Source organism: Bison bison, unplaced genomic scaffold (assembly GCF_000754665.1).
Source record: "Bison bison bison isolate TAMUID 2011002044 unplaced genomic scaffold, Bison_UMD1.0 scf7180017864289, whole genome shotgun sequence".
Taxonomy (NCBI): domain Eukaryota; kingdom Metazoa; phylum Chordata; class Mammalia; order Artiodactyla; family Bovidae; genus Bison; species Bison bison.
Window position 1 is genome coordinate 3,409,526 of NW_011494861.1, and position 19,326 is coordinate 3,428,851.

A 19,326-nucleotide genomic window follows, 5' to 3' on the forward strand; every position below is an offset into this window, starting at 1 on the left:
AGTGCTGTAGGTCAACTATACTTCAAAAACAAACAAACAAACACAGAAAAAGAGAACAGACTTGTGGTTCCAGTGGCAGTGGTTAGGGCAGAGGGGAAATTAGATGAATGTAGTCCAAAGGTACAAACTTCCAGTTATAAGATAAATACTAGGAATATAATCTACAACACGATAAATATAATTAACACTACAGTATGTTATATATGAAGCTGAAGCTCCAATACTTTGGCCACCTGATGCGAAGAGCCAACTCATTAAAAAAGACCCCGATGCTGGGAAAGACTGAAGGCAGGAGAAGAAGGCGATGACAGAGAATGAGATGTTTGGATGGCATCACCAAATCAATGGATATGAGTTTGAGCAAGCTCCAGGAGATAATGAAGGACAGGGAAGCCTGGTGTTCTGCAGTTCACGGAGTTGCAAAGAGTCAGACATGACTAAGTGACTGAAAGACAACCATGTTACATATGAAAGTTGTTGAGGGAGTAAATCTTGAGTTCTCATCACAAGAAAAATTATTTTTCTATTTCTTTAATTTGTTTAATCTATACAGGATAATGGATGTTCGCTAAACTTACTGTGATAACCATTCCATGATGTATATAAGCCAAATCATTATGCTGCACACCTTCAATTTAAACAGTTCTGTATGGTCAATTATATCTCAAAAAAACTGGTATAAATAAACAAATACAATTAAGGTAAGCAAATTCAACCAACTTAAATCAAGAGTAAAAATGAAAAAAGAGAAAGATCACTCAAGTTAGTAACAGAGATTATTCTTCTCAAAAAGCAGACACACAGGAAAATGAACCACAAAGATAATTGGTAAACAGCTTCAAAAAGATGATTTCACACCTTTAAAAAGATGACTACATACCTAGATTTTCTCGAAGGAGCCAAGTAAGTACAGAATCTCTGTAGGGAATAAAATCAGTTTTCTTCTTCTTCTTACTCTATTAAACAGAAAGAAATGGCCTTAGCCTTTCTTAGCATTGTTAGAGAGGAATAATTCAGATGGAAGGCAAACCAGTCTAAAACTTCCAAGTAAATTAAATTACAGTGGGGTGCCATCACTGTTGAAATTTACCACTCACAGCTTCAGTTCTTCACAAAACCAAAAGCTCATTTAATAAATAATTATTTCTTATTATATTTCATTCTGAAAAATTTACAGTATTCACAACAGTTTGGAGAATACCCTAATGAACTACCATATATCCATCACGCAGCTCTGACCATTATCAATATTTCACCAATCACGTTTCAATTTCACTCAAAGTCTTTCCTACATTTTTTTCTTTCTGAACCATTCTGGAGGAAACTACAGACCCTATGCCCTTTTATCCCTAAACATTTCAGCAGATAAGGACATTCTCTTACACAGCCACAGTTCAATGACCAAAGTCAGGAAATTTAACACCAATATAACACTACTATCTAATATCCTGTCATTTATAGCTTGTGTAGGGCTCTAAAGCAAATCCACATTTCACCTAAAAATACTTCAGGTATGTATCTCTAACAGAGAAAGACTTTATAAAAAAGAAAAAAGTAACTATAAGACCACTCTCACACTTAACAAAATTAACAATGATTTTTTTAATATCATCTAATAGCAAACCTCAAATAATAATTTTTACTTTTACAGAGGGGCAAATATGAATCTTGTGCATTCCAGGTTGGATGTATAGGAGCAACTCATTTAATTAATAAATTTATCTAGTCAACCACCAAATCATCAAGGTGGTTACTGCATATCTCGTAACTCTTACATTGTAAAACATATTAGGTTTCTTTAAAAGGAAATTATGTCAAAAATATATCAGACCATTAGAATTAGGAGTCAAAGTGAAAAGGTCTAAGAAAGCGATGCAATTTGCTGATCAGGAGATTTAGAGAGACTGCAAGATAAACTTTCTATATTTATCAAAAGTTTCCTTATACTGCTCTCTCCATGGCCCATCTCATTATCACAGGATAAAGCAAAAGACACCAATGCAAAACCAGTGCTGAGATGAAGGAAATTACACCCTCTGAAAGTAAAACACAATGCAAATGCTTTGGCTACTACAATATCTGCTGGCTGACTACTGTGTGGTGATAATTAAAGAAGTTACTAAGGGGAAAGCCAGGTTTCACTGATAGGCATCTCCCCAGTAACAGGCAGTTTAATAATCTATTCCCAGCATAATCTGAGGTCATATTAAACTAAGGATGACCTCAGTTCAGTTCAGTCACTAAGTCGTGTCTGACTGTTTGTGACCCCATAGACTGCAGCACGCCAGGCTTCCCTGTCCATCACCAACTCCCGGAACTTGCTCAAACTCGTGTCCATTGAGTCAGTGATGCCATCCAACCATCTCATTCTCTGTCATTCCCTTCTCCTCCTGCCTTCAATCTTTCCCAGCATCAGGGTCTTTTCCAATGAGTCCATTCTTCACATCAGGTGCCCAAAGTACTAGAGCTTCAGCATCAGTCCCTCCAATGAACATTCAGGACTGATTTCCTTTAGGATTGTCTAGTTTGATATCCTTGCAGCCCAAGGGACTCTCAAGAGTCTTCTCCAACACCATAGTTCAAAAGCTTCAATTCTTTGGCACTCAGCTTTCTTTATAGTCCAACTCTCACATTCATACATGACTAGTGGGAAAAACATAGCTTTGACTAGATGGACCTTTGTCAGCAAAGCAACCTCTCTGCTTTTTAATATGCTTTCTAGGTTTGTCATAGCTTTTCTTCCAAGGAGCAAACATCTTTTAATTTCATGGCTGCAGTCACCATCTGCAGTGATTTTCGAGCCCAAGAAAATAAAGTCTGTCACTGTTTCCATTGTTTCCCCATTTATTTGCCATGAAGTGACGGGACCAGATGCCATGATCTTCATTTTTTGAATGTTTAGTTTTAAGCCAGCTTTTTCACTCTCCTCTTTCACTTTCATCAAGAGGCTCTTCAGTTCCTCTTCACTTTCTGCCACAAGGGTGGTACATCTGCATATCTGAGGTTATTGAGCATGATTTATTTCTTGCTAAATCCTGGGTATTCAGAAAGAGTACTAAGTAGCTGACTTCTGATTTGTTGAGAAGGAAAGGAAGTAGGCAAGTTGGTACTTGAATTCCATCTCATCAAACATGTCCCCTACATTTTGAGATGGCTGAATAGCATCACCGACTCAACGGACATGAACCTGAGCAAACTCCCAGAGATAGTGAAGGACAGGCAGAAGCCTGGCATGCTGCAGTCCATGGGGTCGCAAAGAGTCAGGCTAAGTCATCTTAGTGACTGAACAACATCTCATCCTGCTCCACCCACAGACACATTCACCTATGAGGACATCATTTCCCACAGCAGGTTGTATTCCTAAGTTACACAGACCTTTAAGGAGAATTAATCCTCTCAGTCATTCATAGCTGAGTGGGACTTTCATTCCACATGAAATCCTTGGGGCCTGAAACCTCAGTTTATCCTCTCCGTTCCCCACTGCATCTAAACACTTTACTTTGCCTATCTTTAGTATTGAAAATGCCGCAAGATTTAAAGTATGCCAATTATAATGACTGCCAACAGAACTGTAAAAATAAGTAAGCAGTGTCAGATTCTAAAATGTTCCATATTCATTTCTGTCAATTAGGCTAAACTAAGAAGGAGTAGCTAAACGAAGAAGTATAAATAGAACTTCAATCTTTTCCATTTAAAAATATCCCAGAACTTTAGCCATTTCTTCTCTGCTTGCTCTCATACAAATGAATGTCCTTCCTGTTCTCACATCCACAATTTTTTTTAAAAACTAAGTGTTTTAGCCGCTACATAACAAGCTTTACTTAGATCACTAACCTCACTAAAAAATACTATTTAAGTATGGATGGAAATAATCCTGTTTCTCTTCCCAGTGAAAATAACAATACATCTTAATTCACCAAAAATCATGCTTGTTATATAAAAATTAACATTTATTTCTGATCTGTTACAGTTTATGACACAGACACAGAGTACTAAACTGGGTTTTATAAAACATATTATAAAAGATCATTTGCAAAATTTTGTGACATAGATCAGTGAGAGAAATCATGGAAAAAATACTTTGTAAACTTTTCCTCTGGTTGATACAGATGTAAACAGATGAGCAAATGGACAGGACAAGTTAGAATAATCACTAAATTTTAAGTTTTCATTGTTCTAGGACCTAGATTAGATATTAGAAGAATATCTACACATGCATTATATCAAATAGCAGAGAGATGTTTTAGTCTCAGGCAGCTCTGTCCAATGAACAGAACAAAACAAAAAGCAAAAACCCAGAAAACCAGAACTTTTAAAAATATTTTTACAGAACTAGAGAATATGCAAATCTATATTTTTAAAAGTATTTCAAAGCAGACACTGCCTCTCTCCCCCACGATATGCTTGTGATTCAGATCAAACTATTAAGTGCCCTATTATTTATGCAAAAGAGTATTAATAAATTTTAGAATATCTGTGTAAAAATATAAGGAAAAGGAAAATCTACTGTATCTGGATTAATAAGAATACAAACAATGTTTTCTGGAAACATTTAATGGTTAAAAACAGTTAGAAATTTAATTTTATCTTAGAGCTTTCAATTTATGTATAACCAAAGAATAAGAAAAAAATTTAATAATTTAAATAATCCATGACTTTTCATGGTAGAAAACCTATATGGCAGTAACCTATATGCCTCCTAAGAGCAATAAAATAAATTTTTCATGGGCACCATTCTAAAACATAGCTGGCTTCTTGAAATGATAGCTACATTTTTCTTAAACCTTTGTATTGGTGTGCTATCTCATGATTCACAGTCACCCTAAATAGCAATTCTAAATTCCAGAGCTAGAAAACAAATATAATGCTTCTTCAAGTTTCCATTCCTACTTATGCCTCCAAGCGTCCTGCTGAGGATTTAAAATCAACAACTGATTATACAGCTAGATCATTTCTACCAAGCCCCACCATACCTTGCTGGTGCAGTTATCCTACGGGGAAAAGCATTTAAAAGAGAATGAGAACACACAATAAGCCTCCAAAAAGAAAATATTTTAAGTCATTAAAAAAAATTTTTTTAGTCATAAATTGAATATCACTTCTCAGAGACAAGCAAGAAAACATTTAATCCTTTTCAGAGATTCAAATGAGGTACTAAACTAGAGCATAAAATAACCAGCACTTCCTTAGCTTCTAACCTAAATAACGAAGCCCCTTATACAAAAATTGTTTCAACTATTTTTGTATAAGGGGTTTTGTTTTAATTCTAAGAAATAAGAAAAAATAAAACTACTTTAAAATATAGTTTATTGGCCCACAAATCAACAACATTTGCCAAGGCAAATTGCTCAAAATACTCAAAATGTACAGTATCCTGTTTAGAAAAGATTACATAGAAAATAATATGCAATAAATATACTTGCTCTTACAAGAGCTACAAAATAAGGCTCAAACAGTCAAACCTTAAGTCTTTGCAAAGACCTAGTTTAATTCTAGCCTTTACAGATCTACATTTACTTTCATTTGCCTTAATCGCTTTTATTTTCAGTACAAAGTCAAAGTGTGCCATACCTACTATCTTATCTGAAAAGCTCTAAAAAGAGAAAGACATGATATAAAAGGAAAAAAGAGAATACCCTTTAAGAGCAATCATAAAATATTAGTCAAATACATTTGCTGAGTAGACAAACTTTCCCTTACAATGAAGAGTTAACACTTACCACCTCTGCCAAGGCTGAAATGACTTTACCCAAAGTTGTAAGAGATTTATTAATATTTGCTCCTTCCTGAAATCAATATCAAACATAAAAGAATTATGATAAAGAATTCTACTACTGCCACATCATACATGATAACATAAAATACAACTAGCCATATGCTAGCATTATTTTTTTATTTATGACCACAAGTTCTAAAAACCTTCTTTAACCCTCAATTTTTTTTCCTTTCACCTTGTTGACAGGCCAAGACCACATGCCTAACTCACAGTCCTAATTATCATCACGATGTCTGTGCTCGAAAAACTCACAGATGCACCTTCTTTCCACAACTCACTGACGTGCAATTTCTCCTCTTGTTAAGCAAATCTCTAGAAAAGACCATGCTTGTTCTCACATCTGGATTTGTGTACCGTTTTCTAATTATTGTCCCTTACTTCTGTCTAACCAAATTCTAACCATTCCTCAAAATACAATTCAATTTTCATCCTGACTATGAAGTCCTCCTTAACTATTATCATGTAACATATCTCGCACTGAAGTTATAAGTCAGAAGTCAGAAAATTTCTTCTGTCAATGGTTTTGTGGGCCACGCGGCCTCTGCTGCAACTTCTCAACCTATCACTGTAGCACAAAGGCAGCCACAGACAATACATGAACAGACGCAGCTGTGTCCCAAGAAAATTTTATCTATGAAAACAGGCAGTGGGCTGATTTGTCCTGTTGGCGACAGCTTGCTAACCTGTGTCATAGAGCATTTATTGACTAGGCTATTTACTTGGTAAAATAAATACCTTTAATCGAGTCCCTTTGGCACCAGTTGAATCAGCTCGTTCACTTCCTGCTAGATCCACCAAGCTAATTTTACTGACCTGGTAAAGAACATTGAGGCAATTAAAAAATAAGCAAGGGAGAAGCAGAAAACATTTAGAGGCAAGAAATTAAAAGATTAAGGCATAGAGAACACTAAAAAGATTAATTAGGCCTCATATGTGGCACAGGAAGACAAATGTACAGCAGTCAATTTAAGCAGCATGCAAAACAAGTTCACAGCAATTATCTTGGTTTAAAAGAATTTCAGAATAAACATATCTTAAAATGCTATTTCATAAAAATACATAAAACTCATTAACCCATTAAGTGACATATTAAAAATGAAGCTTTAGCAACTGAAATTCTCACACTGTTGATGGGAATGCAAAATGATATGATCGCTTTGAAAGCAGTTTGGCAGAGTCTTAAGAATCTGAACAAAAACTGACCGTAAGACTCAACCATTCTACGAGTTATTTACCATGAAAAACAAAAAACAAGCACACACACAAAGACTTTCATGTACACAAGTGTTTATGGCATCTTCATTTGTAATGATAAAAAACTGGAAACAATTTAATGCCCATTAACAGATGAATTAATGAGCAAACTGTGAGATATCTACACAATGGAATACTAATCAGTCATGGAAATGAGTGAACTATTGATACATACAACAACACGGATGAATCGCAAAACCATTATGCTAAGTTGAAAGAAGCCAGGCTGAAAATAATACATACCATATGATTCTGTTTATATAAAACTCTGGAAAATGTAAACTAATCTATAGTGACAAAAAGCCAATCAGAGATGGCCTGAGGATGAGGGTGGAAGAGATTACAAAGGAGCATGAGACAACTCTTTAGGATAACAGAAATCCTCATTATCTGAACTGTGGTACCAGTTTTGCAGGTGTACAGTAGCCCCCTTCTTATATTTCATTTCCCTTCCCATGGTTTCAGTTATCCATGGTCAACTATGTGAAAGTCGCTTAGTCGTGTCCGACTCTTTGCTACCCCATGGATTATATACTCCATGGAATTCTCCAGATCAGAACACTGGAGTGGGTAGGGTAGCCTTTCCCTTCTTCAGGGGATCTTCCCAACCCAGGGATTGAACCCAGGTCCTCCTTATTGCAGGCAGATTCTTTACCAGATGAGCCACAAGGGAAGCCCAAGAATACTCGAGTAGGTAGCCTATCGCTTCTCTAGTAGATCTTTGGTAAGTATTAAATGGAAAATTCCCAAAACAAACAATTCATAGGTTTTCAGTTGTGTGTAATTTTAAGTAGCATGAAGAAATCTCACTCCATCCCCGTCCATGCCCAGGATGCAATCACCCCTTTATCCAGCATGTCCCACTAATCAGTACCTTAGTAGCCATCTCAGTTACCAGATTAGCTCTTGGGGTATCACAGTTCTGGTGTTCAAATGACCCTTATTTTAATAATGGTCCCAAAACACAAAAGCAGTAATACTTATAATCCAGGTATGTCAAAAAGAAGCCTGTGACATATAAATACAGAGCTTCTCTTAAGTGTACACTGAGGTTGCTACTATCTACGGTAGCAATGAATCTTCTATTCATGAAATTGTGAAGAGGGAAAAAGAAGTTCCTGTTAGTTTTCACTGCTGAACTTCAGGCTGCAAAAGTTATGCCCACAGTGTGTGATAACTGCTTCGTTAAGAGGGAAAAGGCACTAAGCTTGTACAAAAAGATATTTTGAGAGTCAGAGAGACAAACATTTACATATCAATATCACAGTATATTGTTATAATTGTCCTATTTTTATTATTGCTGTTGTTAATCTCTTAATGTCCCTAATTTATAAATTAAACTTTATCACAGGTATACATATATGAGAAAAAAACAATATATATAAGGGTTTTGATACTATCTGCAGTTGCTGGCATCCACTGAGGGTCATGGAAAGTATCCCCTGCAGATGGGGGGAGGAGGAGTTTACTATATACATATCTGATCCAGTTTTATACTCCAAATATGTGTGGTTTATTATACTTCAATAATACCTCAATAAAGTTGTTTTTTAAAAAATGCTTTGGGAAAGTATCCAAAATGGATTATCAAGGAAGTTATGGTTATGGGGTTAATATCATTATTGTTGTAGAGATGACATCATGGAAGAAAAGAAAAAATGCTTTCACACAGGATGTTCCTTGGTGCCATTCAGACAATACTACTAAATTACGTTAATACAGAACCTCTGGCTAAGCAGTGTTAAGCTATTTGATTACTTATATGAAGAGTATATTTAAAAAAAATAATCTTCAGCTAAAAACAAACAAGTCATCAAGTAAAAGGTGATTTTAGTTTTTAATGATATTGGCATCACAAAGTTCTCAGGCAAGATCTTTCACAAGAGCCAGTATAATAATTAACTTCAGATTTAAAAATCCAGCTGCATGCTACTTAGGAAAGTAGGCAGAATAGAAGTCAACATAAGTTTATTAGTAATGCCAATAAAATTAACATTTATTAAATGGCTATGCTGTGTCAGGCATTAGATACATGCACTTAACCTATATTAATATTTACTCCTCCTTACCAATCCTATGAAGTTAGAGAAACTGAGGCGCAAAGAGTTTAAGTGACTTGCCCAACATAACACTGCTAAAAAATGGAAGAGCCAAGATCTAAAGCAAGCAATTTAATTCCAATCTACTATATTCAGCCAACCACTGTAGAAAATGAGAAATTAACAAGCACAGGCATTTGAAGAACACCAAAAATGCTGTGTAGTTATTTTTATCCCCCAAAATTAAACACATCTTGTTTGCTTAAACAGTTTAATTCCACAGTAATATTATCAGAGCTCAAAAAAGTAAAATACATATGCTAAAGATGTTAGTAAGGTAATTGAGAGGTTCCAATCAAGAAACAAAGGAAGGATTTTCTTCCCTTCAGAACTGCTTAACCCTCTTGAATGGAGTAGTTTTTGAGACTCAAGTGTCTTGGTTTGTTTCTTATTTTCTACCTTGCAATTTCACTTAAAAACCCACACTCAGAACTGGTATAGAGTGGAATATAAATGACAAGCATAAAGTATAAGATACCCTCCATTAAGTAAAAGGGCACTTTCTTCCCTTCCACAAAATCCAAAGGTAGCAAGAGAGGCTTACGGAAACCTCCATTCCACACAACTCAAGCCCAGACACTGATGTTCTCCTACCTTCTCAGTGGAAAGGTTGGTCTCAGTATCATGTTTCTTCTGGGTGAAGACAATGGTAAACACAGCGTGGGAACGGCTACTTGTTTCATTCATGTTGGTAGCTGCCACTGTCCTAAAAAATATAAAGGTGATCACATGATAATAGAATCCTTAGATGAATGTTAAAATGACAGCAGCCTCCAAATTATAAGCATAACAATCACAAGCAACAGCTTTAAACTTCTTCATATTATAAGACTGCCATTTCCACAAAACTGCTCTGAATACTTTGTGATCCTATCAAGCTACCTCCAACTTCAAAGGCACCCCATCAGAATCATTTTTCATACTCCAGCTCTATCTTTAGAAAGCACCAAGGCATCTGATTTTTATTGTTAATTAAGTGCTCAATTATTCCAGAATCAATTACTACCATAGGCATGTGATGACCAACATTTTACCATGACTTGATCAAAACCTAACAGCAGAACTTAACCAAAGTTCTGATTTGGATCAGTAGCATGCTGTCTGGATAAGAACACCAAATATGCTGAGACCACTGTTTTTCCAGCACAGCCAAAGGATCAGAGCACTCCACGGTAAAAGCAACTTCCACAGCTATAAATGTGGTTTCAAACCCTTAACCAGGAACTAAGGGACTCAAAATCTACCAAAAACCTCGATCATGAGTCTGTTTCCTCCCATACCTGGCTTTGTTCCCAGCGTCCATGAGGTCAGCAATGTCTGTGTAGGAAGTGACTGCCAACTTTGACAGGTCCTCCACATAAGGGCCAAGAAGGGGATGTTCACGCACACGCAGATGACCCTTGTTTTTGGGATTCAGCAAGTCTCGTACTCTTTCACAGTAAATTTCCATGTAGCTTACCTAAGAATATGTTATTAAAGTGATTTAGAGGACTTGGAAAAAGAAATCCTATATATTAAAAAGTTTAAATCTTTTTATTTTTGCATCTTTTATTAAAAGCTCTACAATTTGAGATCAACAGCTTTTACAGTGTGAAATGCCATAGTTCCAGTCCCTTTCATTCTCTTACCAGTAGCACAGATATAACTGAGTACTGGTGGTAAAGGATCTTCCCAACTCAGGGATTGAACCTATGTCTCTTGCATCTCCTGCACTGGCAGGCGGATTCTTTACTACTAGTATCACTTGCAAAGCCCTTTTAGTAATCAATTATTAGGGCTTCCTGGGTGGCTCAGTGGTAAAGAATCCGCCTGCCGATGCAGGAGATGCAGGTTTGATCCCTGGGTTGGGAAGATCCCCTGGAGAAGGAAATGGCAACCCACTCCAATATTCTTGCCTGGGAGATCCCAGGAACAGAGGAGACTGGTAGGCTACATATAGTCCATGGGGTCACAAAAGAGTCAGACACAACTTAGTGACTAAACAACAACAAATCAGTTATTCACGGGGCTTTTTTTCTAATGTATGATGTTGTCAATAACTGAGGATTAAAATTACTCCAAAAGCTTGAAAATAAGATTTCTAGTAGTATTAAAACTTAGTCAAAAAGATACCCTGGAAAGAAAATTTCCAGCCAAAAGAAATCTAAGTGACAAAGCACTGAGGCAGAAATGTTCCTGGTGTGTTCCAGAAACGGCTGAAGCAGAGTGAACAAGGGAGAGATAACAGGAGAGGGGGTAGGGGTCCCACCAATGTAAAGAAAAACAAAATATCAACCAGGGATCCACCCTACGCTCCAAAAAGGCCTGTGAACTCTGCATAATATGAAAGAAAATGGCATCCTCTTCTACTACCTATAAGTTTGAAAATTTCAATCATATTGTCATGCTCCGTTCCCTTTGAGTTTAAACTATACCATAAGCCACAGACTTTTGAACAAAGATTTATTTGCAACATTCTTCATATTAACCATAACTTTAGAAATAGCCTCAAAGTACAGAAGTGGGGAAATAGTTAAGTGATCTATAGCTCTGTCATAATTTGGAACTATTTAAAAGTAGCATTTGAGGGAATGGAGCACCAAGGACTGTTTTTAACCCACAGCTGTACGCACCTCTACAGAGTAAGACATTTCTTCGTTACAGTTGTCATTGATTTTCTCAAAAAGCTCTTCACATAACTATAGGAGCAGAACGAAAGGCATAAGTCAGAACTTACCCATGAGTGCTAAAGGAATTGGCAAGATTTTTTTTTCTCTTTTTCAAAATGTTAATGGCATCAACATCAAGGGTAAATGCTTTGAATGAAATAAAAGGAAAGTTTGGAATACATTCCTCTCAGCTAATCTCTATTTTCCCTCAACAATATCACCTCAACGTTCCCTTAGAAAGAAAGCCACATTTAGGTGAAGAGAACTGTCTCTTCTATTGTTATGTCATTGATTTCACTTCATGGGAATGTAACTCTTCATATCATACTAGAATTAACTGTGACTCTACCATGAGTATTATAACTGTAGAAGTAAAACTACTATTAAACTAATTTCCACACTTATTTATCATGATATATAAATTTTATTATATATTATCAGTTACTATATATATTGTAAATTTATACATACACACATACAGGTATAGGGAAAACACACACTATTTGAAGGAAGTAAATGAAGGTATTTTCAAGAAGAGTTTTGACTCTATAATTTCTCCCCTTTACCTCTGCCTTAAGATTCCAACCCCTCTTATGAGAGGCCAATCCATTACACAGTGACATTTCTGGTGGAATACATTAATTTTTCTAGATCAGGAAAATTATAAAATTTTAATCTCCCTATCCTTTAATTTACTTAAAATATGTGATGCTTTAAATAAGAATAATTAATAAAAATCCACTGAATTTTCATTTGCTATATGCTTCATATTAAAGCAGTCACATACCTTTGAAAAATGAGCTATATGTTCATGATTCTCTAGAAGTTCAAATAGAATTTAAAATGTATTACAAGTGTCAGTTTCTAGAACTTAACAATCTTTTTAAAAATTCATGCTTTGGCATTAAAATATTCCAAAATTTTATCAGGAAAAGAGATGCATATGTAACCATGCAAGAATTACATTAACAAACAAACAAAAGAGAAGGAGAAACTAAGTGTGGTAATGGGATAAAATAAATGACTCATGTTACTTGCTATAATCTACGAACGATTATTTTACTGCTGAAAAAGTTATTACATAGAAGTAAAAGCAAAGACTCCAGAACTACCCTGCCTCCTCGTGGATCCTAGATCTGCCATGTACAGGTGACATGCTCTCTCCGTGCCTCAGTTCCCTCATCTGTAAATGAGGGAAACAAGGGCACCGACCTCTCAAGGGTCACATGAAGAGGATCAGATGAGCTAAGAATCGTAAAGAATTTAGACCTGTGCCTGGCACGTGATGAGTGCTCATAATGTTTTCTCTAACTAGTATTATAATTATTACCATTACTATACATAAAGAACAATTTCCAAACATATGTCTTAATTCAGACATATACTTTTTACAGAAAAAAGTATGCTAGTATTTTCAATTTTTTCTGAAAATGTCCTAATCTTTTTTAATAATTTCAATTATATAGCTGAATTTAAAAGTATAAATCCAATAAATCCTTTCAAAAAAGCAGCTATTTCTCCTTATGTATTTTATTTTTGGAATACAGCAATGGCCACGCTAGGCCTACAGTAAAAGGACATATTAAAATTAATTCAAAATATCACTAATAAAAGCAAACCATATTCCTGTTATTAGCAAAAGAAGTTCCTTCTAAATATACCTATGTAACAACTTTTCTCAGTTCCCAAACAAAATACAAAATCAAGACTAACTGCTCTTTAAAAAAATATCAGACTGTTCAAAGTTTAAGTGATAGAATTAATTTAATAACATAAAAGAGAAGGCAATCAAAAAACAAAAAGAGTCATATTCCTAAGAAGTGATCTGGGTGCTCATAATGTTAAGAAACATGAACTGGGGAAAAATATCAGACCAACAACACTCACTAAGTGTTCCTAGGATTCGGAAAAGAACGTGGCACCTACCATCACGTTTAAAAGCTGATAACATTGTTCAAAAGATAAAGTAACATGATGTTGGATATAAAGACAGACTGAATACATATCAGTCTTTTCCATCAGGCTGTGAGCTCCTCTGAAGGAAAGGGACAGGTGATTTACCTTTATGCCCTGCATACGATAGTCCCTGAGTAAATTTTTGCTAAATAAAAACTGTTAAAGTAATTAAGGATTAAGAGTAATAATGAACAGAAGTTTTTTTGTTGCTGTGTTTTTCACCTGTGGAATGATGCCAGCCTGGCTTTCTTCTTGTTTACCCATCATTGTATAAGACTTTCCAGCACCAGTCTGCCCATAGGCAAAAATACAGACATTATATCCCTCAAAGGCATGTAAGAGCATTTCCTTTCCAATATCATTGTATACACGGTTTTGAGATGCAAAACAGGGATCTTCGGGCTGTAAAAGGAAAAATAAATGGCATTCATTCATACTTTTTCCTATGCTTATTAATTACTTCTATAATAAACAAGTGTTTCAAATCAGAATAGTGCCCACTATATATAGTTTATTTTTCTCATTAAACACACACACACACAGGTACTAGAGACATTCAGGCCACCCATACATAAAAATATTTACATGAAATTATCTGACATCATTACATTTCATTTTCCATAACCCTGAAAGTATCACTCTTCCATTCATAGGGAGCTCCAAGAAAATTTTCTTAAGTGGGAAATGTGACTAGAAAATCAAAGATCAAGTCCACATATAAAAATACTTCTTTGGGGACTTCCCTGGCAGTCTAGTAGTTAAGACTGCGTTCGTTCGCAATGCAGCGGAACATGGGTTTGATCCCTGGTTGGGGAAGAGCCCACATGCCAAATGCAACAAACTGCAACAAATGCATCCCACATGCAACAACTAATTCTTTGAACTCCCTCCAGGTAGTGCCTTTATTTCTCAATAAACACAGCTTTTGGAGAATGTTTTCCAGTCCCTTTCACATACTCTTCCCTTGGCAATTAGGCTTTGCAGTAGTTTAAAACATCTCCTACTCTAATGCAAAACAGGAAAAAAAAAAAAAAGTGTGTAATAGAGACACAGAAGCAAACTTTAGGAACAATCACTAGAAGCCAGCAAGATTTGGGGTCCTGTAATTAGTAAGGGCACACTGCAAAAGGTCCTACTCTTCATTTGCCTAGATGTTGGTAATCTCTGCTTCCCCTGTAGACCCGCAGGCTCCTTCAAACCATTTAAAACCCACAACGTTCTACTACACTGCACCAGGGCTACACTCACCGAGGTGTGAGACCAGTAGGAGTAGTCAAAGCTGAAAGACTTTGGAGCTTCCTTTGGGTTCTTTGGGTTAATAATACCTGCAGGAGGAAAACGTTTTGATTTTATAAGTCACTCAATTAAATGTTAGTTCAACATGATATTATGCAATAAGCTCAAAACATTCAAATCAGTAAACTCATACAACTGAATCTCAATAGGGCAACTGAAAAATAAAATCAATCAAATTTTTAATAGATAGGGTCTATATATAGAACTCAAAAAAAAAAAAAAATCAGACCAACATTTACAAGATGTCACCAGGATTTACAAGAGAGCTTGGTATATAGTAGGTATTCAGTAAATATTCTGTGACTGAATCTAGGTAAGTTAGAAGAAAAGAAATCTGGAAATGGGCCATGGGACCATTTCAAGGTACTTCTTTAAGGCTTGAAATATATCAACACATTAAAAATAAAATATAGAAAAATTATTGAATTAATCCAACCACTTCTTGAAACAAACTCTTTTTAAAGATCTTATTATCTATTTAAGAAAAGCATTTAGTAAGGAAGCATTCATTGGAAGGATAGTTTTATTTCTGAAATCACTGTTTACATCAAAAGTGATTTCTTGGGTAATTAGTCCAGTTACATACTTCAGGGACTAGACTGAATACTGAGGCTTGGCTTCCCTTCTTCCTTCACATACACAAAGCTTTACTACCTCATATTTCACATGGAACAGAATCTTTGTAACATGTGGCCATGAAGTCGCCTCAAAGACCAGGCATCTCAACCAATCCACTTCTCTAAGGCAGGGCCACATCCCAAGCTATCAGTGAGATCAGGATTAAAAAATAAATCTGTTCCCCAGGCAGCTGCTGCTTGGGACACAAATAGCAACAGTTGCTACGGTGCTTAGTTCTCTCTCACTGGATTCCACAGGGTATGGCCACACTTATGTTCCAACCTCAAATGCTGACAGAGGATTAATAAGGCTCACAGCACATAATCATGTGACAAGGAGACATGGTTCTAGAAAGAACATCTCCCCCACACACAAATGGTAATCTAAGCAAAGAAGTATGTTTCTAAACAAAAGGCCCTACCTGCAAGACTTAAATAGCAGCCAACGTTCATGGAGCACTTAATCTGGCTATAAGTACTTTCTATGCACAGACCTATTTAATCCTCCCAATTACTTAATAAGGCAGATGCTTTATTATCTCCATTTATAAAGAAACCATCACAAAGAGGTTAAGGAAAACCCAAGGCTACAGGGCTAGCTAGTGGCAATTCAGGATGTGAATCTGGGAAGTCCAGCTCCTGAGCCCAGACACCCACCACTCAAATACTCCGCACATGCAGCAATCACCAAGGAAAACACAGTAAGCCCCTTCTACACATGTGATTATGCATGTGCATGTACATTTATGACCACCTCAGACCCAAACCGTATAGGCATTGTTCAGAACTCTCCTCATCCATATGAAACAAGGAACTATGAGAATTACAGTTCCTAAAAGATGAAAGACCACACAGAAACTCTACCAAGAAAACGGAAATTAGCATCAGACTTGGTGAACCAGATTCCAGGTTTCAGTGGCTCAGCAAAAAGGAAAATCACAAGATACAGGAAATGACCTATGAAGTAGTCGTCACTACTCAAAACCATGGTGAACACCTGCTGTCATAAAACTTTAAGCCATATCTTATCCACTCTTAGGCTACTCACCGGCAGCACCAAGCTGCCAAGGACAACTTAAGAAAGGGCAAATGTGCCAATCCTGCCCCTTTGCTCTCCTTTCTCTAGTAAAGCAAAGAAAAACTACTCCAGCGAGTAATTTCCTTGAATCACACAAAATCCTTTCCTCTTCCTTAACAGACCCTGCTCCCTGATCTTTGAAACTTCTGAAACTAATAAATATTCCTAACTTCCAGCTTCAAAATCAAGCTGTTTTTTATTTTTATCTATTTTTTTGCTTTCCAGCTATTATGTATTCCACTCAGCACACAGATGCATGAATTTATTTAACAAACTTTGGCGGGGGTTGGGGCACATTTGCTGTGTATTGTGTTTGGTATACAAAGAAAGATAAGAAAGATACACCTTTTCTTTTTCAAATTTCTACTGAATGTTTATATTTTATTGAAGTAATACTGGCTTACAACATTAGATTAAGTTCATGTGTACAACATTTTATTTCTACTTCTGAATACATCAAACTACCTCTTAAATAACTGCCTTATTATTAACAAAAGTATCTTTACTTGAACATAAATAAATAAAAACAGAATTTTAAAGAGCCATTTATGTTAACAGTTATGTCAAACAAGATGAAATTTACCCACAATATTTTAAAATTTTTAATTGCTAGATGAAATAAGACACCTTGGAAAAATGCAAAATTTAATATTCTTGTTACCTGTTGTGGGGGGAATGTAGGCACACTCAGAAGGCATAGGTTATTTCCATATATTAGAATGGGAGGCAGTTATATTTACATATATATTATATATATATTATCTTGAATATATTAAATATTTAGTAGCAAAAAATTTTAAGACTCTATAACTCTGTAAAGAGAAAAAACTGTGATAAAGATAAAATATTAATGACAGCACTTGAGCTCACAGACAATGAATTCACATTTTGAAAGGACGTGCCAGAGGATTTTTCTTTCTGAAGAGCTAAACTCTAACTCACTTCAAGTCGACTAAGAAACAGGATGTCTCCAAGCATTAATAAAAGAGGGGAGAGAGGAGAGTGTACATGTGTAAAGGATATAGGACTTGTAATCAGAGGACCAACATCAGTAAGAACAAGAAATATTTTTAGATTTTCTTACGACCTTGGGTGTTGTTACACTTTCGTATCCTCTCTAAAACTGAGGTAATACCTAGTTCACAGGATTAAATGAGGAAAGCACTACACAAATGCTAATTTTCAAAATTAGGTATTTTATCTTGTTTTAAATTCCCTCAATGGGTATGATAACCCATATTCTATGAGAAAAGTTTACTGGTAAAATAAGCTAATGCATAATACAAGAATTCAACTTCTTGGCAAGAGTCAATGAATCAATACTATATTGGAGTCCTTGAGACGTGACATCGAATCTCTGGTGCTCCTTCCCCATTAAAAATCCCTTCAGTACATGGACCATGTCTTATGGATCCTCTGTGCTGCCCTACATCAAGCAGGCACTCAGATGAATGTCCTCCCCGGGTCACATATAATTTTAATTTCATTGAATCCTGCACCATTTTCATGAAAAACAACAAAAAAGAAAAACCAAAACAGTATATACCTATGCAGTATACATGTAAAATACATGTATACAGTATTTAAAAATACAATAGTTAAAAAAAAATTAATAAATTTTATCAACTTTCACCAAATAGACAGAGAACTCTATCACTGAAAAGACTGGGCAATATTTAAAACAGTGATTCTTGTATCAAAGTCAAATGAGCCAAAACACAGTGTGCAGGGCTTTTAATTTGTCTCTCATTCTTGGGCTCCAAAAACACTGCAAATGGTGACTGCAGCCATGAAATTAAAGGACATTTGCTCCTTGGAAGAAAGCTATGACAAACCTGGGCAGCATATTAAAAAGCAGAGACATTACTTTGCCGACAAAGGTCCATCTAGTCAAAGCTATGGTTTTTCTAGTAGTCATGTATGGATGTGAGAGTTGGACCATAAAGAAAGCTGAGCACCAAAGAATTGATGCTTTGTAACTGTGGTGTTGGAGAAGACTCTTGAGAGTCCCTTGGACTGCAAGGAGATCTGACTGGTCAATCTTAAAGGAAATCGGTCCTGAATATTCACTGGAAGGACTGACACTGAAACTCCAATACTTTGGCCACCTGATGTGAAGAGCTGACTCATTGGAAAAGACCCTGATGCTGGAAAAGACTGAAGGCAGGAGAAGGGGACAACAAAAGATGAGATGGTTGTATGGCATAACCGACTCAATGGACATGAGTTTGAACAAACTCTGGGAGTTGGTGACGGACAGGGAAGTCTGGTGTGCTGCAGTCCTTGGGGTTGGAAAGAGTCTGACACGACTGAGCAACTGAACTGAACTAAAAGCATTCACATGTGAGTGGAACTATAGCAATTAATGAATACGTTCAACATTTAAACCATATCTTCATCAATGCAAAAGGTACTACAAATATAGTATGCCTCCCAGGGTCAAGTGTCATCAGTGTACAGGCTTTCTCTAGGATAAATCAATTCTTCTTCTTCAAGGAAAGGATTCCTGGTATATTTTGAGGATGGGAGTTAAACGTAATTCTATTTTATGAAGTGCTGCACTATACTTCATGGTGCTTTCTTTCATATAAAATTATTTCAC

General features: G+C 36.0%; 1 protein-coding gene across 6 annotated transcripts in view; it reads right to left on the reverse strand.

Annotated features, from left to right (window-relative positions):
* The window catches only part of KIF1B (kinesin family member 1B), a 140,347-nt gene that overhangs the window by 101,667 nt on the left and 19,354 nt on the right, over positions 1-19,326 (reverse strand). For all 6 annotated transcript variants that reach the window (XM_010849910.1, XM_010849913.1, XM_010849909.1 and 3 more), the window contains exons 2-9: positions 14,982-15,058; positions 13,956-14,135; positions 11,742-11,807; positions 10,410-10,588; positions 9,724-9,835; positions 6,512-6,589; positions 5,721-5,786; positions 881-956 (exon numbers count right to left, since the gene is read on the reverse strand). In XM_010849910.1, the coding sequence (XP_010848212.1) occupies positions 881-956; positions 5,721-5,786; positions 6,512-6,589; positions 9,724-9,835; positions 10,410-10,588; positions 11,742-11,807; positions 13,956-14,135; positions 14,982-15,058 (834 nt within the window). The remainder of the gene's footprint in view (positions 1-880; positions 957-5,720; positions 5,787-6,511; positions 6,590-9,723; positions 9,836-10,409; positions 10,589-11,741; positions 11,808-13,955; positions 14,136-14,981; positions 15,059-19,326) is intronic.